We start from the raw sequence: 23954 nt of genomic DNA, 5'->3' as shown, positions 1-23954 counted from the left end.
TATGTATGTGGCCATTATAGTCAGTATCTTTCAGACACTTGACACTATAGTGGAATTTATTTACATCACTAGCACTAAACAGGCTTCATTTATTGGCTGAAAGTTGGGTGGTAATTTGTTATTTAAAATTCTTCAGAAGTATTATAGTATGAGGAATGAAAAGATATGTATGCAGAGCGTTGCATTTTTATAGTACTTAAAGGAAGTAAAATCACAAAATTTGTAGAAGAGATAAAAATCTCTTCAAGCTAGTTAAGATTGCTCAGATCTGCCGAAACCGGTTTGGCTCAGTGGTAGAGCATCGGTCTGTGGACTGAAAGGTCTTGGGTTCGATTCCGGTCAAGGGTATGTACATTGGTTGCGGGCACATCCCCGGTAGGGGGTGTGCAAGAGGCAGCTGGTCGATGTTTCTCTCTCATCGACATTTCTAGCTCTCTATCTCTCTCCCTTCCTCTCTGTAAAAAATCAATAAAAAATATATTTAAAAAAGATTGTTCAGATAAATTTATAGAGCTTGCAGCCTAGGAAGAGTCAGACATAAACAAGGAAAGTGCCAATGGCATTACAAATTGGATTAGTGTTGTGAAGAGAATGAAGATGGTGTGTGACAGAGGACACAGGTGAAAGAAGGATCCACCTTCATAGGGGGTCAGATTGGGCCTCTCTGGAGAGGGAAGGAAAGTCAGCCAACTGAAGAGTGGGGCAGATGTGGGGAGAGTGATGGGGTCCTCTGAGAGATCAGCAGTGCTGTCTACAGTACCAAGAGTTTACATTTTATTCTAAGTGCAAGAGCCATGACCAAGTTTTAAGCAGGTGAATGGTGTGGGCTTATTTGGCATTTAAAAGATTGTAACTCTGTGTGGTGATGGATGAAACTAAGCTTATTCTGCTTATCGTTTTGCCAAATATACATATTAGCAAATCATTGTGTTGTGCACCTAAAACGAATATAATGCTATGTCAGTTATATCTCAACAAAGAAAAACAGCTCCATTTGAGGCCAGAGTGGGAGGAGATGAGTTGGGGAGCTGCTGAAATGAGAAGTGAGGTAGGGGCTGGGGCCAGTGTAGTGGCAGGAGCAATAAAAAGCACGCATTTAAAATCTGTTTTGGAGGAAAATTAACAAGTCCTGCAGATGGATTTGATATGGAATCAGGTAGGGAGAGCGGGGGAGGAATTAAAGGAAAAGTCATTGGTTTCAAGTTTTAGCAACGGCCTGGGTGGTGGTGCATATTTTCTGCAATTTAGGGTAGAGTGGCTTTGGTGGAGGAAAAACCAGAGTTCCCTTTTGGATGTGATGTGTTTGAATTGGCAAGGGAGCCTCCAAATGGTGCTGTCTTGTGAGCCAAATTCAGATGTATTTTCAAGTTGAACATGAAGAAGGCCTAGATTAAATTTTAACAGTGATTGTGAAATTTTAATGTAATATTTTGGTAATCTTATGTGATTTTAAATTAATAAAAATTTTACAGTTAACATTATCTTCTCTGGGTTATATAAGTAGCTGATGGTGCAGCTTGCAATTGATAATAATTTAGATGCAAGGTAAAATGTCTTGTGCCATCACAGCTAACATTTCTTTCAACTCTATTCTCCATGACATCGAATTTGGTCTTTGACAAAGAGGCATTGATGAATACTTGCTGCAGAAATGAACCAGTAGGTATTCTGACAGAGCACCGAGCCTAAGAGAGATCAAAACTGCTGATCTCAGCCATATGGTCACTGGGGGGTGGCCTTGTCTCATTCATAGCTGATTAGACTCTCAGTTCTTTCTCTTTCCCAGAATAAGTGAGGATTCATCCCAGCAAATCTCTACCCCTAAAACTGCAGAGTTTTAATAACTGCCACTCCACTGGTCACACATTGTCACAGGAAACACCGAGGTACACCTCAAAGGCAGTGCCCATGACCGCGCTACACCCTTGCATGATGCCCCTTTTCTCCGTGAGAAGCCCATGTGCTGCACAGCCTAACTTCTTTACGGCATTAGGTTATGAAAGCAGAACATCCACTAGTGTTTCTAGAACTTACATCTTGTGGTGCCACCACAAACAATATGAATGTGAGCATCGGATCTATAGACATTAGCCACTACCGCCTGTCATGCTGTGTTAGCGCCCCTGTAACTTTGGGGACCCCAGCAGTCAGCCTGAACTGATCATGGATGTCCAATCTTCCTGTTCTGTAGCATCTTTCCTAGATATGATTTTTGAAGAATTTATCAAAAAAGGCCTTAATTTAGTCTATTTAACATTATTGTTAGGTCTGTTCTGTTAAGAAAGGGAACAAATTGAGAACCTCTCAAATGCAAAAACCACTTACCAAGCCATAAACTTCAGTATTGAACTGAAACTCTAAATGATATATCAAGATCACTGCTAGTCCTGGAGGCACAGTGAATGGCTACTTTCAGTTAATGTGAATGATTTTTACATTTGTTTGTACTGCCTAATTGTGAAAGAATACCCCAAAGGGGACTGAAACCCCACTGCACTCCCATTTGTCCATCGACCGATTTCGTAAGAAAGATGTTTAAATTAAATTTTCTCCAGTAAAAAAATATAAAAAAAGATACCAACTGGTTTCTGAAGAAAATCAGACAAATAAAATGTGAAGTTGAGGATTATTCCATATGACTTTCAGGTATGGCTTTCATGCAAAGTCTAGATTATCTTGAAAATTAAATTTTAAATGACATTTCCTGTTTTACTGTCAATTTGACCTTCCTTTTTATTTAAGCTCTTGTGCCTATTACCAGAGCTCGCCATCATGGCCATTTGTCTGGCCTGGTGGTCCCTGCAGTATTAACCGGTAGTTTGATTGGTGCAGTCTTTCCTTTATTCAGACATCCATCCAGCAGAGTCCAGTCATACCTAGACAGGAATTCAGATGTCAGGTTTCACACAGTTTTCATCTTCTGTTCCTTCATCTCAAATGCTGTTCACTTTCAACGCTCCAAAGTTTACTCATACTCAGGTCTGTTCAAGTTCCATCTCACGCCAATGAATTCTGGTACCTGCTTGAATTTGTCATTAAAGTGCAATTGAGTTCACACCCCCTCTCACATGGTTTTGAGTCATTGACTGCTCTGTGCAGTTTCATGCATGTTCATCTTCTGTCACCAAGTAGTTTGTAAAATACCCTCTAGCAGAGCCAAGACTATTAACCATAAACCCTACTCAGAACTTGGAGGGGCTCACACTGGTTCAGAGGCTGCCATGGATACTTATGGCTGATTCTTTCCAGGGCATGGGCCTTTTGTTTTTCTCTTCTGTCCTGGTGTGTGGTTCAGTTCCTTATATATTTCGTAAATGCCTCTTTTCATTCTGTTTGGGATTTGAAAATACAGAGCTGAATGTGATATGGTCTATGTTCTAACCACTTAAGAGTTAGTTGGGGAGACAGATGCATTAACAGGTAATTTGTAACATATAATGCATTAAGTAGAGCCATGGCATGTGGCAGAGGGTATTGGGGATACAGAAGTTGAGCATTCAGCCTTTGGAGATTCAGGGGAATGATGAGCAGGCGGAGCATGGAAGGGGCAGGTGAAGGGCATTCTGGGAAGAAGGGGAAGTCCTGTAAGGACAAGCAGTGGTTTTGTATGTAGACTGTAGCCCACATGGAGTGCAGGCAGTAGCACTGAGAACCAAATGCATGTGCAGCAGTGCCTCGCTTTTAGCTCGTTTTTATTGATGCAAGACAGGGAGGCCTAGAGATAGAAGTGTCAATGAGATCAGGGCATAGGCTGTGCCCAGAAGCATGGAGCTACCTGAGGCATTAGGAAGCCAGATCAGGTTCAAAGCAAGAGAGCGGAATGGCCCACTTTCCTTTTGTGGATGAGATCAGAGAGGGCTATAGACAAATAGTTGAGTCAAAACCTTCTGTTCCATCCTGGTACACTTAGACTATATGTATTTAGCAGTTGCAGGAGATGGCAACACAGGGTGACTGCATGGGTTTGTTGGAGCTGTCCTCCTGCAAATCCACTTCACATTTGGAGGCCCTGCTGGAGTGGTTGAGGAACAGCTAGAAAAAGGTGAAAAGGCAAATGGATGTCATCAAGAAAAGATGGACAATCCCATTAAGATTGAGAAGAAAGGGGCTGTGCTAGGGCCAGGAATTCGCAGACTTATGTCTATAACTCCTGGTGTCTAGAATCATGCCTAGCACATCCTAGGTATTCACATGTTGAATAGAATGAACAACTGAAGGCATGAGTTAAAAAGACTTCCATTTGTCATTGATTCCATTTGCACAATGTCAGCATGATCTGTGTGCTGGATCATGAGATCTGTGGGAAGAAACCCCAGGAGGGGATTTTATGACTGAGTGTGTCTGGCTGTTGAGAGAAGGCATGGCGGAGAGGAAAAGTAATCTGAGGGGGGAACACTGGGATATGTCCAGAAGCTCAGCTTATACTCCTAACGCCTCCACCAGCAAAGCAAGCACATTGAGCCCCGTGATATGGGGAGGAGGAGAAAAGGAGAAATTCTTGCAAAGCATCCAGATTGCATGGACTACAAGTTGCACCCTGCTTTTGTTGAAGGGAAAAGAAATTGTTTTCTCCAGAGTTGAGGAGACTAGAAAGTGAGAACATCACACCTTCATTTGGCTTCTTGAAAAACCCACTTGAGTTTTTTGATACCTGTGACCAGCAGCTTTGAGTGGGGCTGTGACATTTGAATTGGATGAGATGGTGTGGTTTGGAGACAGATGGAGGTGACTGGAACTTTTTCATTAGGAACAGAAGATCATTACAGCGCCCTCAGCGGAGTTTGGGTTTCTCTGTCTTGCCCAGAAAATCTGTTTCCTGTGGTAGAGCCACACATGTCATGCTTCTCTGCTAAGTAAAAATGTCCACTTGTAATAATGAAATAGTTTTTAATCCCCATCTATTTTCTTTTCACTTCTGGAGTTTCTTTAGGGTTTACATTTGTTTGTGTGTGTGTTTTGGAAGATAATAGGAAGTAACTTGAAGTGTAAAACAGAAGAATAGAGTAGCAGGGTATTAACTATCAATTTTAAGTGTTCTTAAAGCTGTCTGCAAAGCCTCAGGTTTCTAGGAAGGATGGTATTGGTGAGACCCGGTAATTGTTTGAAAAGAAAGGGCTTGCTTTATGAGATATAAAGGATCATTTTGCTTGTCCCTTCTTGCTAACTTCTATTTAGTGGTCAGCAAACTGCTAGAAACCTGTGATTTTGATATTTTCTAAATACTACTCTGCAATTATTGGGCAGTTTGGACATTGGTTGTCTTCCACAATCTTGTCCACAACCCCATGAGCTGTGAGAATTTATTTTTCTAGAAAAATACAGGAATTCATCAGTGCCAGGCATAGACAGGGAAACAACTGGTCTGCAAAAGTGCAAGTCAGAAAGACCTAGTTTTGCATTTTGACTTGAACTAGTGATGGGAAATAATTATACCCCAAGTGCCAATTCAGTTTAAGTCAGGCAGAAATGTTATTGTAGGAAATTGTTTGGTGAAGCTGTTGAATCATCGAGAATTGAGCTTTAGAGCTCCGATGGTGATTCTGAGATGTTAATGGATCCCATCAGACAGAGAAGGACTGAGGTCAAGTATTACAAACCATGTAATTGCATAAAGTATAATTAAAAGTCACATCTAATCTTTTAAAAAGCAATCTCTTCTGTGTTGATTTTTCTTGCTGAGAAAAAGATTTGTGTGTGTGTGTGTGTGTGTGTGTGTGTGTGTGTGTGTTTAAACCAGTCCCCAAGTACCAAATTTTGAAAACTAGGAAATTGAAGTTTCTAATTTGTTTCATAAAAAGCATTTTTTAAAAAGAGAGTGCAATATTGGGTTGGATGAAGAACAGATAAAATCAGCCCTGGAGGGAATTAATGTGTCCATTACACAAGGGGTTTGTGCATATGTCAGGCACAATGTTAGGGTCTGGATCTTCAGTGCTGAGATGCCTCCTGTCTTTCTGGCATGAATTTCTAGTGAGAACTCATAATCAAGGACATAGTGAAGTAAGTAATTCCATTACAGATCATAATTAGCGCTATGAAGAAAATAAATAGGATGGCAGGGTCAAACGTGTATCAATAATCTTTTGCTGCATAACAAACAATCACTATATCTCAATGTCATACAAAAATCAGCATTTCTTGCTCACTCGTGTGTCTTGGGGCAGAGAACTATAGAATTCTGCCCAGCATGAAGCATGGCAAGGGTCCTATATAAAATTCTGCTACCAGGGAGCCACAAATGGGTCTGTTCAAGGTCATAGGAGAAACTAGAAAAATGTTTCATGTGGTATGATTTTGGCGACCTTTCTGAGAAGGAGATATTTAAACTGAAACTGGAGAGAAGAAAATCAGCCATTCATGCTGAAAATCAAAGGATGAGGTCATCGCACAGGAATTGCAGAAGCTCTCAGGGCCGAAACCAGTTTGGCTCAGTGGATAGAAAGGTCCCAGGTTCGGACCTGAAGACTGAAAGGTCCCGGGTTCGGTTCAGGTCAAGGGCATGTACCTTGGTTGCAGGAACATCCCCAGTAGGTGGTGTGCAAGAGGCAGCTGATCGATGATTCTCTCTCATCAATGTTTCTAACTCTCTATCCCTCTCTCTTTCTCTCTGTAAAAAAATCAATAAAATATATTTTAAAAAATTTTGAAAAAGTTCTCAGGAAACAGAAAAGCTTACCTGTTCTAATGGTGTGAAAAGAAGCCCAGAGGATGATGGTGGCCAATATGAGATCAAGTTGGAAGGAAGGCATGGGGGCTGGGTAGGTCTTGGTAAGGAGTTTTAATTTCATTCTCAGGGCTATCGCTTGGAGTAGGAGATTATGTGAGAAGATTTGTGTTTTTAAAAGCTCTCTATGGAAAATGCATGGGGCAAAAAGGAATAACTGGGAGATTCCTAAGAAGGCTGTTGCCTTCCATCATCCAGGGCAGAGGGGACAGGGGCTTGGGTTAACTTTCAGTGAAGATGTCGGTGGAAGTGGGGGAGGGGTGGATTAATGTTCACTTCGGAGATAAAATCAATTTATCTCTGATGGAATCAAAGGAGACTATGATGGAGGCAGGAAAGTCAAGGATTTCTTCTGAGGTTTTATATTGATCAACTGGATAGATTGTAGTGACACCGAATTAAAATCAAATAGCTTACGATGTGTTTTGGGATAGCTAATAGACTCATTTTAAATATGTTTAAGATTCCTGTTATGTTTTGAATTACGTCCCTCAAAAAATATTTTCCAGGCCTCACCCCCAGTACTCAGTGTGTTAACCTTATTTGGAAATCGGGGCCCTGACCCCTATGGCTAGATTTTGAGCATCATCCAATGAACCAAAAGGTCACTAGTTCCATTCCCTGTTAGTGCACATTGTAGGCTCAATTCCCAGTAGGGGGTGTGTAGGAGGCAGCCAATTGATGGCACGCTCTCTCTCTCTCTCTCTCTCTCTCTCTCTCTCTCTCTCTCATTAATAAAATGTATATCTTTAAATATATTTTTATTTATTTCAGAGAGGTAGGGAGAAGGAGAGAGAGAGAGAGAAACATCAGTGGTGCGAGAGTATCATTGATCGGCTGCCTCCTACATGCCCCACACTGGGGATTGAGCCTGCAATCCAGGCATGTGCCCTGACTGGAATTTGAACCGTGACCTCCTAGTTCATAGGTTGATGCTTAATCACTGAGCCACGGTGGCCAGGCAATAAAATATAACTTTTTTCAAAAGGATATATTCTGCAAGGCAGCTACCATAATCACTGAGAAACTATTATAAATAGGTATAAACTTTGATAATACGTTTTCCATTCCTTATAATGACTGAAATAGATATTGCATGATTATACATGCTACACACACCCAGAGAATGCAAATAAAAAGCATTCATGCTTTAATGATTGTGTTCACTTCTAATGAAATGCATTATGGTGAGGATATTTGCACTTATTTTGAGTATTAAAAAATACCATCAATTTTCAGAAGTATAGGAGACAGTAGAAGTTATCTCTAGAGCAACACCCTTCTTAATGTTTGGTTCCTCCATTATCATGAACAGATCATTCAATTTCTACTTGAACACTTCCAGTAAGATAAGGAACTCACTGATTTCCTGGACAGCCCAGCCATTTGCCATTTAGAAATTTTGGCCTACAAGAGCAGAAATGGGTCTCTTAATAACTTTAGCAACTTTCCTCAATTATGTTTTTGGGGAAAAAATCTCCAAGTTGAATTTCATCTCTCATCACCTGGAAAGCCATTCTGATGGGTGAATGCTGTGGCCACTTTCTGGTGAGAATTGTCTCTTACCTTTTGGTTTCTCTGGGTTTCTTGCACAACTTGCAACATTTTAAAAGGTACATTAGCTTTCTTGTATCACTTTTATAGAACTTGGAGAATTTTGGCATTTTGTGTTTTTGAATGACCTCTATTTTAGGAGGAGTATTTGAGTGTTGAAATGGCACAGTCTTTGGCACAATTCAGCTGTGAAGAGCCTGTTTGACATGTTTCTCCTAAGCGTTGGGCTTCCTGGATCACCACGTTTAAAGATGTTTCATTTCTGATTAGGGCTCATATCAGACCACCCACGTGGACTGTAATGTTCTTTGTGAATTAGAATGCTGCATCCCATTATTCCCCATTAGGTGATTAGCTCTGGAAAATCTGTGTAGGGGCAGCAGCTGGTCCACCTGTGTTATTCACAACCTCTCAAACTGCTTAAAAATTCAGATTTTCCTGGTATGTAGATGATCTTGAATTCGTGATTAAAGTATAAAAGAATGACAAAATCAAAATCAAATGTTGATGAATCCTTATTATTTTCTTATTGCTGCTGTAACAAATTTAGTATCTTAGGGAGGTCAAAAATCTAAAATGAGCTAAAATTAAGGACAATAGTCCTTCCTGGAGACTTGGGAAAGAATTCATTTTCTTCTCATTTCCAGCTTCTAGAAGCTTCCAGGGCAGTCCTTGGCCTATGGCCCCTTCCATCTTGAAAGCCAGCAATGGTTGAGGCTTTGTCATGGATGCCATCTCTCTTGTGCCTCCATCTTTCTCTTGTAAGGACACTTATGATGACATTAGCCCATCTGTATAATTCAAGATCACCTTCCATCTCCAGATCCTTAACTTAATCACCTCAGAGTCATTTTTCCAATGTAAGGAAACATTTGTTAGGTTCTGGTGATTAAGGCTTGGACATCTTTGGGGTTCTTATTCTGCCAAATAACATTTTAAATGGATAATGAAGTAAAAGATTTAATTAGAAAATTTATAATATCTGAACAAACTAATATTTTAAAAGAATGCATTGACAACTAGTGCCAATGAAAGGCAAAACAAAATATTACATTGGTTTATAGATCAATGAGAATGTAAAAAATCAACCTAAATCCACTTTGGAAAAGTGTCTATTTAGATCCTTTGCTCATTTTTAAATTGTATTGCTTGTCTTTTTTTTTTTTTTTAAGTTATATGAGTTTCTTATATATTTTGGAAATTAGCCCCTTATCAGATATACCATTACCAAATCTGTTCTCCCATGCATTGGGCTCCCTTTTCATTTTATTGCTGGTTTCTTTTGCTGTGCAGAAGCTTTTTACTTTGATGTAGTCCAATTTGTTTATTTTCTCCTTAGTTACCCTTGCCTTCGGAGATGTATTGGTAAACATATTGCCACGAAAGATGTCTGAGATTTTACTGCTTATGGTTTTTCCTAAGATTTTTTTGGTTTCATGACTTAAAACACTACCTGAGCTGGCATCCCCTAAGTGTACAGTGAAAATCAGAAATTTACATTTAAATTTCCCACAAAAGTATTTACATCTATTTAACTATTAAGTAGAAATTAAGCTTAATTAAAAGTTAGAATTTTGAGTAGTATAATAGGCTTTTCACAGTGTCTGTGGATATTAGATATGAGGTAAACAAGGACTGGACTGCTGTAAGTGTCGTAAGTGCTAGGAATATAGATGATTCCTGTACCATTAGCTTATGGACGTGCCAAACTTGATAAAAAGTGTGCTCATTAACCTTGTGGGTAGATGCTTTGGTAGACATTTAGATGCCATAATGGAGCACTTAAGGAAGTTAAAAAGGATGCTGAAAACGATTTTCTGAAATTTTAAGAAACAATCATTCAGGTTTATATATCCTTGAAAATATTTTACCTTTAAGAATAGAACACAATCTGCTAACTTCCCCCTACACCTTCTTTATTTTCCTTTTGTAAAGGGATAGGAACAATGGAATACATTGGTAATGTTCCTGTTTTCAGTTATATACATGTTTATATTTTAAGTTTTTGACAATCCTACATACATCCTAACTGCCCTCCCCTATAATGTTGATCGCCTCCAACTAACCTCCCTTGCAGATCTGGTCCCTCTCAACTGCCCTCTCTTGTAGGCCTGGTGTCTCCCAACTGCCCTCCCCCCCTGGCCATTGTGTGGTGGCCATCTTGTGTCCACATAGGGGCAGGATCTTTGACCACATGGGGGCAGACATCTTGTGAATTGAAATGATTGTCAATCTGCATATTGCTCTTTCATTAGATAGGATAGAGGCCTGGTGCACGGGTGGGGGCCAGCTGGTTTGCCCTGAAGGGTGTCCTGGATCAGGGTGGGGGTTCCCTTGGGGCATCTGGCAGCCTGAGTGAGGAGCCTGTGGTGGTTTGCAGGTCAGCCACACCCCCCCAGGCAACCCAAGTGGAGGCCCTGGTATCTGGAATTTATTTACCTTCTACAAATGAAACTTTGTAGCCTGGAGTGGAGCCAAGCCTCCTGCTCACTTCATGGCTGCCGCCATTTCTGTTTAAATTTGTTTACCTTCTGTAATTGAAACTTTGTATCCTTGAGTGGAGGCCTAGGCCAGCCAGGGCAGGTGGAAAGCTTGGCTTCCTCTATTGCCTGGGAAACCCAAGCCTCTCAACTGCTCTCTGTGGCCGCAGCCATCTTGTTTGGGGTTAATTTGCATACTCACTCTGATTGGCTGGTGGGAGTGGCTGGTGAGCATGGCTTGTGGGTGTAGTGGGGTGATGGTTAATTTGCATATTACTCTTTTATTAGGTATGATTATGATAGATTGCCCATTGTTTTCAAAGTTACCCAGTCCAAGTTGATGAATCGTTCAGAGAAAATAGAGATAGAAAATAAATACCGGCCAAAACCAGTTTGGCTCAGTGGATAGAGCATAGACCTGCGGATTGAAAGGTCCCAGGTTTGATTCCAGTCAAGGGCATGTACCTCGGTTTAGGGCACATCCCCAATAGGGGGTGTGCAAGAGGCAGCTGATCAATGATTCTCTCTCATTGATGTTTCTAACTCTCTATCCCTCTCTCTTCCTCTCTGTAAAAAATCAATAAAAATATATTTTAAAAAAATAAATTCCGTTAGAGGAAAGATGCCTTGAGTCAGAGACTTAATTCATTTGCACTTTGAGTGAAGATTTGTCTCCTTGGTGCATTTCTGTCCCCAGAGGTACTCTGGACTTATGTGAGGTGTGCAGAATAAGAGTTTGGCTTCCCGGGAATTTTGTGATTAGATATCTGACACACCTGAGTTTTAGGCATGTTATCCTTCTCAGAGCATTTTATGAGCATGAAATCACTATCTTGCAAGGACCTTGGGGAGCACTCAGGCAGCATTTTGAATGGCTCAATTTTACAACTTTCAAAACCAAAGTGTAGAGTAATGATCTCTTTGAGGGCCTTTATTTCCCTCTGGTTTGTGTGCTACTCAAACTCAGCTGCTGTTCGTAGCTCTAGCACAAGCTGGCATTTACTAGGTATCTGCTACATAGTATTGAATTAAAGCTACAGGGCACTTTGAAATATACTTTTGGTTAGGGATCTATTGATTACAAAAACTGTGATGGTTTAAAAGTTCCTTCATAATCTTTTCTTTTCATGCAATGCCTACATGTATTCATAGGGTTGCATAACAAAGTTCCAAAAAGCATGTGGCTTAAACAACAGAAATTATTTCTCACAATTCTAGAGGCTGGAAGTTGGAGATCAACATGTTGGTAGGGTCGATTTCTTCTGAGAGAGAGAGAGAGAGAAGGGGGAAAGTGATAAAAGAAGAAAGAGGATGAATGGACTTGAAGATGATGTGAACTTTGACTGCTGTATGTGTGTGAATGCAAGGCTGATCCCAGGTGAATTTAACTCTGAGGATACAAGTTTATCCTATTTCTTTCCCTGCCATATACTAGTGTCCTGATGCTAGTGTCCTGATAAAGATGAAGGATTTTACATTGTGTTCGCCACGTGGCTGTGCTAACAGCTGAACATTACCATATGGCTTTTAGGTTCACTGTTATTCACTTAGCTAATATTTCTTGTTGCTAACTATCTAAGAAGCACTTTCCTATGCATTGGGAATAGAGTGATAACCACACAGGACAAAATGACCCCTTGCCCTCATGAAGCTTCCATTTGAAAGAGACAGGCAATAAGAAAGAAATCAATAAATAAGGTCATTGCATATAGTGAGATGTACAGATCGGGATATTGTGATAAGGAGCACCTGGAGCATGGTGTCTGTGTCAGCTTGGATGGCCAGGGAGGTTCTGAGCATCTGATCTAAGACTTGAGCAAAAAGTAGGAGATAGGCATGTACAATCTACAAAGAGAAATCGCATGTCTTCTTGACCGTTTCATGGATAAACAAAAATTACCATTGTAGCCATGATGAAAAGTTAATGAGAAGACTGGGTTCCAAAACTCTGTCAGGCTCTTTCTGGGGAGAGAAGTTGAGGATAACAGATGCCTTTTACCGAGACCCCCTTTGCCGATGAGTCACTCTGTTGCTTGTGAGCACAAACAACAGACAGAAGGCAGTGCTGGCTGACACCTGCCCCACTTGGCCCCCATTCTCTCGGGTTAGAGAGAATGAACACAGCAGGTCACAAGGCAGTTAGTCATAGCAACCTGGTGCATGTTCCCTGTGGGGAAAAAACAAGATAGCACACAGAGTCTCTCCTGATGCATTAGCAAGGACCGAAAGACAGTCCTGGCCAGCTAAGCTGGGCAATCCCTGCCGGAGAAAAAGCAGATGAGAAAAAAGCTCGATGAAGGTAGTGAGCTGTGGAAGGACAGGGTCCAGACTCATATTGGGATGGATGGCTCTGCTTGCCGTGACAGTCCTTATCCCACACCTGCCTCTGATGAGCCCCTCTCTCAGGTGTGTGGTGACACACCCAAGCACCCATGGTTCTGCGGCTTCATCAATGTAAAGCTGAGGGAAGAAACTCCTTCTTTATACAGCTGTTCCTGCCTGACACTCCAAAAATGGAGAGCTCGAGACTTCTTAAAAACAGAAGTGAAAGGAAAAAAAGACAAAGGCAAAGTTATGTGGGGTTCAGCCACATGAAGTATAGTAGGGTAGACATTTTTCAGAGTCAAATTCATTGTGTTCTAAAGGAATTGCAGGGTAACTGTGCAGGAGGCATCTAAAGCTAATTGCTGGAAGAATGCTCCATGGGGAATATGTCTTCCTTGGAGGGAATGGACTCAATAACCTAATTGTTTTCCCCCATTCATTACCATTTGTAGGTCCCTTGGTGCAGAATTTGGCGAACTGACCTAGTAAAATAACAAGAAGTATGAAGACTTCTTGTTGGCTTGATGCGAAATGTTCCTGCCAACATGTATTGAGATCCGTGCACAAGAACCACCTTTTCTCATTTATGTGATTTTTATTTCTTATTATGTCCGTTCAGTAACCACTTAATGGGGTCTCTTATGTGCAGAGGGCTGTGCGACACACTTGGGAGTGTCTAGAGCGGTGTGATACTTGGCCCCTACCTTCAAGAAACTTACAGTCTGGTCAACGTTAGGAAGTGCACACGTCAGTTGTTCAGAGCAATGTGTTGGCCAGGATTCTCCTCTGACAAAACCGCATGTTGAGTGCGGCAAGTTCGGGGAAAGGAATTTCAGAAGGCTGTGTTTTCCTTTCTTGAACAATCCATTATTAAGATAGCCGAAGTTCACATAAATGAGATTCATTCACCTCAACATGTCTTTTAAAAAATTTACCTTCTGATTCTGACAGCTTGGTCAGGGGAGCAAATTTTCTCTTGAGTATGATTTGTTCATTTTGCATTTTCTCCTTTCTATAGCTTCTCTAACTGAACTCCCTAAGGCAACTAGGCTGAAAAAATATATACCTCTGATATTTTGAATTGTCTAAAAAATAAGGCTTATTATTACCAAATGGCTACTCCCTGATCTAGAGGAATTGCTCTGTGGTCTGTTTGAAGATAAATATGGGGGAGGGCCAACGCAGTCAGAGAAGTTTGTGAAATCTCAGCCCCGTGGTGGAGTGGGGCATTTCCAAGCCAAACCCGGTAGCTGTCTAAGTTCTTCTCTCTTTTTGTTTTCCTCTGACGTTTGCAGGATTTCCTTACAAAGGGAAGCAGAGAGCTGTGGCTGACCCCTCATGCCCAGTGCTGGAGTGACACTACCAACAGCTCCTCCCGTGTGTCCGATTCAGATCCCTGAGAACTAACTCGCAGGGGCACGGGCAAAACACCCCTGCAGGAAGGTCTGCAGTCAGACATTCTGCAGGGCACAAGCCACACTCACACCCGCTCCTCTCAGGCTTTGGCGGGAAACCATGGGAACCATCAGTTGTTTAGGATCAAGTTGCAGAAATCATAACATGGTTTTAAAAAAATAGTGAAAGCAACACAAAATAGGGACTATCTCTGTCCTTAGTTTTATAGTTTGTCTACTGAATTGGCAAAAAGCCCCAATTCAGAGGTTTCACTTTTACATGGAAACTTTTCTCGGTACTCTGGTAAATACCATATACATTCTCAAACCTCTCTCACCATTGAGCCTCCCAGTGCCGTCCTGCCCGCAGAAGGAAGAAATGGTAGGACAGAAACCAGACTCATCACTGGGATGGCTGGCTCTGCAGTGAACCACACAACCTTTTGTCTCCTGGGTTTGAATCTCTGCTTGCTGGAGGCTGTCCTTGACCTCAAGCAGAGGCATTGGCCATTCAGTGAGGAAGCCCCGGTGCCCACTGCACTTGGAAATGCCTTCCTCTGTCTGTGTGGGACTGGTTAGTTCATTGAAACGACTAAAGACAATTCTTAATGTCACATTGGGTATTTGTATTGTCCTGTTTTCTGCTAAACCCATCCATCCAAGGCTATGAGAATGTGCAAGGAAAGACATTTTATTTGGGGCCTTCAAATTAAGTATTCACTCTGGCTTCTTTTCCACAGTTTGTCTTTTAAAACTTTAGCAGGAAATTTTAAGTGTACTTATTTATGTTGCTGGAGAAATCAGTGGGTCCAATTTCCCCGACAATAGTGGGAGTGGGGCTCTTGGGTACCGCTGGAGTGAGAACTTCTGGGGGCCCTCGCGGGAGAATGGATGATTTCTGTTGGCATGGAATTACATTTCTTGGGTTGCAAAGTCCCATGTCCCTTAATCCAGTCCGAAAAAGGTACAGCTGGGGTTCCAGTAGAGCCTTAAGTAGGGCCAGTGTCCAGTGGAACTGAGACCTGGACAGTCTTAGGCTGACCACAGTCCATGAGTCCATTGTGTGGAATTCACTGGCCATGAGCCACGTGGGCGAGTGCAGGGGAGCTCGCCCCCTGCAGTATATAGGAGTCTGGAGCTAGCAGCAAGAGAGAGAACCAAGAGAGAATGCTCCTTTGTCCAAGAGTTTAAATCTTCAGGTTTCTCTCCTTTGCAGTGGCCACGCCTATTCTGGCTACTCCCAAGTGTGACTGGCAGTTAAGCACTTTCCACACCACCCAGACCTTACTAAGTATGCGTCTATGGTCCAGTCTTTCCCCTCAGCGATCTGCATGGAACAGACTTAGAGAATAACTGCAGCTTTCTCGCAAAGCTATATAAATGCATGTCTATATTGTCTAGTCTTCCCTTTATTCCTCTCCTGTTATTTAATAACCAGGCTATTATAACAGTGTCACGTATGCATGGTTTGATGTGTATTAAATTCTACCTGGATATTTTTTCCTCTAATAAAACATCACCACAAAACAACTAGTTCCTAATATTAAGAGGTAGGCATAGCTTTACTGCTTGAGTTCTGATTGTTGGCCTGATTCCCTTTTGCAAATGGTGAAATAGAGAAAGTAAGTGTTTGAGAGGTCTTTTTCAGGGAACAGAGCCTTGTGAGCGCAAAGAGTGGAGCCAGTGTTTATGAGCTGGTGTGAAGGAGTCGGCACCCGGCTTTGTTTATGCTCCATAAATGGGGAATGGCCCTCAGACATCATGGGATCAGTGGAATGCCTACTAGGAAGTTTCTTGAATATAGAAGCACAATCCTTTCTGCTTCTCTGTACTTACGAACATTTTGCTTTCAAGTGTGCTTTCTTCAGCGAGGGCTGGGGGCAGAAAACTGCAGTCCACAGGCCAAATCTGCCAGTACCCACCACTGTTTTTGTATGGACGGTGAGCTCATTTAAATGGCTAAGAAATATCAAAATTACTTTATGACATATGAAAATTACCTGAAATGCAAATTTCACTGTCCATAAATAAGGCTGTACTGGGACAGGGCCATTACTGGTTTGTTTACACATCATTGGGATTGCTTCTGCACTACAATGGCAGAATTGTATTCTTGCCTGAGATGATTACTCTCTGGCCTGGGAATTAGAGGCCCTAGAATTTTGGATTTTGCTGAAGCCTTTGACTTCCGCCAACCTATACACACACATGTGCAAATATATTTTTGAATATATTGTTCCTAATTAGTTTAAATAAAAATGTTACTTCCAATTTCTGTTTTTTACCATCTTTATGATGCATCTGGCATTTTCTCTGCTTCTCAATAGCCTGTATGATATCAAGGGCACAATATGTTCTTGTTCTATGCTAGAGACTATGAAGTCTTTAATAAGCTGCCTCCCACTTACACCCAGTACATCAAATCTATCTTCTACTTTCTATGCTGCTACACTGGAATTCTAATGGCAGTTGTCGAAGTCTCTCAATCAACTGTTCGTGTGTCTTCCCCTGCTGCTCCTGATTTTGTTGTTAGTTTGTGCTGAGTTCTCCATGACCTCCCTCCTGTCAACCAATTCACTAAACTTATCTTTGTTTCTAACCAATCCAAGGTTTAACTTATCTATTGATCTATTTTAATAATTAAATGGCTATATTTTAATTTCTAAGGCTTATAGTTGTTTTTTTAGTGCCACCTTTATTATTTCTATTTAAAAATAATCTTTTTTGTATACTTTTCAGGAATTCATTTATTTATCATTATGAGGACCTTAAGCAACTTAGTTTTAAGTCATTTTTAGTATGTTTCATAATTTTCATTTTTACTTTAGGTGAGTTCATTTGCCAATCATCTTTCCTAGCTTGTGTGTGTGTGTGTGTTTTAAATTATGATTTGTTTGGAACAATACATTTTTTCTCTCTCTCAGTCTCTCCTCTTTCTTGCTCTCATTCCATCGTTCTCTTTCTCCACACCCTGAGCTAATCTCTCTGTATAATTCTTCTGCAGCTGTTCCCACCTGGACACATGGGATCCCAGTGGAGAATTAAGTTATATCCTAGTGGTTCAGAGATTTATCCTTTGGTCATGTTGCCGATTTAAGCTTGTTCAGTAGGTCATATCTAAGTTTTCCCTCCTCCCTAAGCATACAGCTCTTTGTAAACCATAGATCATAAAGTGGTCAAGAGCAGAGTCTTTTCCAGAATCCTTGTAAAATCTGTGAAGCTTGGTTTGTAACCCAAACCCTTGTTTTAATCTGTCTTCCTAACAATTTTCTCCTTATTTATACTGAACATGTAATTAAATGCTCACCAGAAAACGAACTTTGATTCCATTGCCTGCTTCCAGGCCAGCCTGCAGACAGCTTTGCATTTCTCTTCTATTTCTGACCCTCGAGATATTTATCTTATGCTGATGTCTGGTATGTCTTCCTGGTGATCTGCTTCATATTTTATCAATTATTTCTATATGTTTAGAGCAAAAGAGGTACCGCTTTTGCTCTAAACATATAGAAATAAGAATTACACCTGGAATTCCCAGGACCCAGTATTTTCGGAGTTATAAGTCCTGGCTGTTCCATGCCCTCAGCCTGCTTCTTGTCCCAAAAATATTTAGCCACCAGGTACCTGCTAAGCTGCCTGCAGGATGTTTATGCTCTAACTGAGGACAATAAAAGTCAAGAACATAATGAGCCAGTGGTATTGTGGGGTGCCATTCCAAGCTCCCTCCATTACTGTGGCAGTTATGAGACACATCTTGCTGTTGAATTAAGGCTACTCACAGCCAAAATTGTTTTTAACTCTAGAAAGTTGCATTGACTAAATAGCGCCCATATCTAGAGGCAGCTAACATCTAATTTCTGGTTAATGATGAGGGGAGGGGGATACAGGCTCAGGCCCCTTGCCTCTATTCTGGAAGATTCTAAAAAACCATCTGGCTCCACAGCTCCCCAAGGACCAATTGATGGATCCCTACAAGTGCATTTGTGTCCAGCTTCTCCCTTGACTCAGCGCTGCCTCCCTCACTTCCCACCTGGACATACTGGTGCTGTGGCAGAGGGCTTTCCCCAGTAACTTCCTCCCCCCAATCTTAATCCCAGAGTCTGTTTCCTGGTAACCCAACCCAGGACAGCAATTAACATTATATAATAAGATAAATATTCCCTAGTGTCAGCCATAGACAATATGTAATATTCGCGGTCCCTTTGAGGAAGACATGAGACCTGGTCATGAATGATACATTTAAAAGGGGGGTTGGAGTGGACACTTGTGAGGTGGGCAGCTTCGTGTCCTCTTACCCTGTCCCTGAGCTGTCATTCCCTTGTACCTACCCCCAAAGCATTGTTTTTCTCTCTGGCACCATTTTTCTCTCTGATGGTAGTGTCAGTTTCATTATGGGGGGACCTTTTAGAAGAAATTACAACACTTAAAAAGTTATTAAATAATAACACTTAAAGCCTGGGTAATAAATGATAGGTCCAAATGGGAAGAAGGAAAAAAAAAAAAAAAACTTCGTTGGCTCCAATAATGTGCCAATAAAATTATTGGGGATAGAAAATTGAGCTTTTGCAAGGGAGGATTAAGAGTGGGCTGCAGTGGGGAATTCCAAGTTTCACTTGGAGACATTCACTGGAAGTTTTTAGTCCAATTTGTGAAGGAGGGAAGAACTCTAGGGGAAATGAACTTGTCATCCATTCTTCCATTAGCTTTTGTAGTGTTCCCAGAAGCTTCTCTGTGATTCACTTTTTAGCAAAAATGGGTGTTTAGGAGTGCTGGAATGGTCACCTTAATGATATTTCAAATAGACTCAGTAGATGTGTATGTTTTTTCTCCATTTGTGTGAGTTTGATATCAATGAAACGCCCCTCTTTTCAGTCAAATAGTTAGTATTAGCAACTACATATAGTCCACTTGAAAACTCTACTGCTTAGTTTATTTTGAAGTCCCAGCACACTCTTTCCAGTTAAAAAGGGTCTATATTTAACCTCATTGTAAATTGAAAAGATACAGTTTATGAAGCAACAATAGTTTATTTTTGCAAGCTCTATGTGAGGACATATATTACAAATAAAGTATATGAATAAAACCCAAGTTAAAATTTATTGAAAAAATTAAACTGTACTTCCTTTCCGTATTTATTATTTCCATTAATATTAAATTTCTTCTGCTTTGACATTGTAATAATAATAATAATAAAAAAGAATGTATAAATATACAGTTTGGTACCATGTCATTTCTGGCCAAATTGCCTGTTTTATGAATCTATCTGGGTAATTTTTGCAAATCATCTCAATGTTACCACATATGTTTTTTTAATTCTTTTAAATATATGCCACATTTTCTTATGTTTCTAATTATGAGTGATTATTAGGTGACATATCTTTGGGTAATTTGTATTTCTTGTATAAAAAAGAGTGACTACTCACAACAAATGGGCAATATAATATCCTCAATTATTTCTGTACGCACAACATATTTCTGAAACCAGAGAAATAGAGATCTTTTCTGGAGATGCCATGAATTAATTAGAGCATGACTGGCGTGTGTGTGTGTGTGTGTGTGTGTGTGTGTGTGTGTGTAGTATCTTTTATCCATTTCTGTCCTGTTGTTTTTCATGATTAAAGTTCAAAGTTTTCCTTTAGTACCATTCCCCTGCAGCCTTAAGGAACTGCTCTGCTTTAGCATTTTGCTTAGAGCAGATATCCTAGTTACAAAGACTTTTTGTTTTCCTTCAACTGAGAATGTCTTTCCTGCCTTCCTTCCTGAAGATTGTTTCCGCAGGTTATAAAATTCTGAATTTAGTTCTTTTCCTTCACAACTTTAAAGAAGATGTTCCACGGTAACCTGGTTTTCATAGTTTGTAGTTAAAAAATACGTGGCTATTCAAATAGCTGTCCCCCTGTATCTATGTGACATTTTTCTCTTGCTGCTTTCAGGAGTTTTTCTTTAGCTTTGCTTTCTTTTAATTATTATGTGTCTTGGAATGGTTTTCTTGAGTTTATCTTATTTGGTGTTTGCTAAGCTTATTTAATGGTAAATAATGTCTTCACCAAATTTGGGGACATTTTAGCTATAATTCCATATTTTTTTGCACTAGTCTTTCTCTTTTCCTTTGATAACTCTAGTGACAAATGATAGGCCTTTTGATCCTCAGATTCCTGAGAGCTTATTAATTTTTTATTTTAATATTTTTCTCTCTGTTATTCATACTAGATAACTTCTATTAATCTCTTCAAGTGTACTGACTCATTCACTTGTTATCTCTAGTCTACTATTGAGTCAGTCAAGTAAATTTTAAAATTTCAGTATTGTAATTTTTCAGATCTAAAGTACTTTCCATTTCTCCATTGACAGCTTTGATTTTTTCTATTCCTTTTAAGGTCATTTACCTTTACTTCAGAGAGTGTGGTTGTAATGGGTATTTTAAATTATTTTAAAATATTCCAACATCTGGGTAATTTTAAGGTTAACTGTATTGTCTTTTCTCTTGAAAATGAGTCATATTTTCCTGGTTTTTATATATCAAGTAATTTGGTATTATATCCTTCTTCTTGTTAACATGCAGATAGTCTTCATCCATTCTATATATTGATTTCTTGTATATCTTTGATGAACCAACTAATCATTTGTGTGTAAATTTTATTTATGGTGGCAATTGTTGAATCTTAATTTTAATGCAGTTAGAACTCTCTCTCTCTCTCTCTCTCTCTCTCTCTCTCTCTCTCTCTCTCTCTCTCTCCTCTCTCTCTCTCTCTCTCTCCCTCTCTCTCTTTGCTTTATAGTTTATGTTGTTAGGTCTTGTTTTATAAGGCAATCTTCACAGAAACGGCACAAAATTATCCCATATTTTCATCTGTTAACTTAGAATCTTACCTTTCATATTTAGATATTTATTCATATGGAGATCACCTTTGCGGCAGGGACTGTGGTTATTGAGCCAATATTTCATTTGCTGGATAGCCTCCTCTTTCTTCTTGATTTAAGGAATAACGTTGATATTTATCAAATTCATATAGTTTTTTTCTGAGCTCAATATGATATTCCATTTGACTTTTCTTTCTTCTCCATAAAGAATCAAAGTTCCTATTTGTTTGTCTGTTTTAGTTTTAACTTATGAGTTTATTACACACCTTAATGTTTGTTAAGATACAGAAACCTCACCCACTTTTGGTCTTATTTCTCAAAATTTTATAATTGACCTAGCAATCAATAAACTTTTATTCTTCCAGAGATATATTTTAAATAAGGTTGTTGACTTTTCAAAAAAATATTTTCACATCTATTTTTCAATATCTTTGTTAAAGGCCTGAAAATTTTTACACCTATTTAATTGAAATGACATTGAATTTATAAATTTAAATTTGGAAAGAAATGACATTTTTTATCATATTAAGTCATCTGATTCATGAATATGACAAATCTCTTTATTTACTCAGGTATTCTTATTTTTTTTACTATTGATTTTTATAGTTTTATAGTAAAGGTCTTGTGTCTTCTTTATTAAGATTGATTTTGAGATACTTGTATTAGTTAGGGTTCAACCTATAAGAATTGGCTTATACTATTGACTATGTAACTGGCTAAAAAGTCTAAAATTTATAGGGCAGGTTTCTGTAGGAATAAAAAATAAATAAAATAAAATTTGTGAAAACAGTCAGTTGATTATGGACTTTTAGCACATATGTAAACTTACACCAACATCTGAATTAGTATTTGATTAAATAACTGGGGATTGTAGCCTAACCAACTGACACATTGGTTAAAATCATTACAATACAGGTTTTGTTGCTGATTTAAGTTGTATATTGGTCTTTTATTTGATTATTGTTAATGTAGAGGTGTTGTATTGATTTCTGTAAGATAATCTTGTGCCTGAATCCTTTTCTTGTATTGGCAGTAGCTTTAGTTGACATTTCTATATAGATAATATTATCTAAAAGCAATTCCATTTGATCATTTATTGGCAAATAATTCTAGTTATTTCAACTCTTTATGTTTTTCTTATCTTATAACATTGACCAATATACCCAGTGATATGTTATGTGGAGCATATCAAGTGTCTTTGATCACTATCAATACTGTTTCAGTTTATTAAAAAATACCTTTTTTAAAAAAAATAATTTGTGGCTATATTTATAAGTAAAATGGCCTTATATTTTTCTTTCTTTTCTACACTTATTTAGGTTTAAAATTAACATTAATTTTAAACCTAAATAATCTATCTTTGTAAATATTTTAGGGAACTTACCTTTTTCCTACTCTCTGAAACTATCCTTATTAGATAGGGATTATATGTTTCTTCAAAGATTGCAGAACTCTCTAATATAATTCCCTGGGCTAGGGGGTTTTTGTGGTTTCATTTTGAGGTAAAATATCACGATAATAAAAAAGCATGTTTCTTTTACATGGAAGTTTTAATCAATGTTAATTGTAATTTTTTCCAAAGGAAATAAGATAGCTTTTATCTTCAGACTAATAGTTAAGGGGTAATTGTTACACTTTGTATACTTTGAGTCAGATTACACAATAGATTATATAGAAACACGTTTTATGTGGAACTGTACAAAGGTGAGCATGAGTGTCTTTCATCTAAAGTTCTCTCAAAATATCTCTGCTTTTGTCCCCTAGGACACACGGGACGGTTGTTAAAGTCTCTGTGCTTCACCAGTCTTTCCTTCTTGATACTGCACATCATTTTTCACATCACGTTGGCTAGCCTTGAAGCTCGACACCATATTGCACCTGGTTACAACTGTGAGTACTAATGTGTTTTGGATTATGTAATAAAGATATATGTCCTAACTCTCATAGAAATCTATGTAATAATTATATTATCAAATTCATGACATTTTTGGTCATTTGGCAATCCTAAATATTATATATACATATAGAGACACTTTGTCATGGAGAATTGGAAAATACTAGCAACTTAATTAAATGAATCTTCAATGTATATTAGATATTAGATCCCTATCTGTATGTAAGACATTATCATTGGGCATAATCCCCAAAAGTCAGCATTTACATTTAGTTCCTGGAGCTTACAATACAGCTAATGAGACAAGACATGTATAGTTTCTAACATGATAAATAAGAATATATAAAAGTAGAATACCATTTTACCACTTAGTGGCCTAAATTGTATTCTGAAGTGTAGTATAAAAAATATTTTATATGTCTTTATGGGAAAAATGTAATGACATACAGTTTCTCTTTCAAATTGGGAGTTCTTTGTTTCTATTTATAGGAAAATAATGTCTTACATGCATTATATTTTGAAGTGGTGATCATAAAAATTCAACACATATATGCTTTATCTAAATACTATCATCTTTCCAAAATTAACTGGCCATCAGTTCAATTCTACTTCAGTTTTTGAAGGATGTATGGTTGTGATTTGAAAAAAAAAAAAAAGAAGCATTTCAAATAGTTGGAATGTTTTAAGTTAAGCCTCAAGAAACCCTGAGATAATTGAAATAGACT

At 39.0% G+C, this 23954-nt stretch overlaps 1 protein-coding gene across 3 annotated transcripts in view; it reads left to right on the top strand.

Annotated features, from left to right (window-relative positions):
* The window catches only part of PIEZO2 (piezo type mechanosensitive ion channel component 2), a 309596-nt gene that overhangs the window by 88539 nt on the left and 197103 nt on the right, over positions 1-23954 (top strand). For all 3 annotated transcript variants that reach the window (XM_084887741.1, XM_084887742.1, XM_084887740.1), the window contains exon 3: positions 23100-23225. In XM_084887741.1, the coding sequence (XP_084743867.1) occupies positions 23100-23225 (126 nt within the window). The remainder of the gene's footprint in view (positions 1-23099; positions 23226-23954) is intronic.

The sequence above is a fragment of the Pipistrellus hanaki genome (genome assembly GCF_964339955.1).
Source record: "Pipistrellus hanaki genome assembly, chromosome: 6".
Taxonomy (NCBI): domain Eukaryota; kingdom Metazoa; phylum Chordata; class Mammalia; order Chiroptera; family Vespertilionidae; genus Pipistrellus; species Pipistrellus hanaki.
This window is presented reverse-complemented; position numbering and strand designations above follow the sequence as displayed.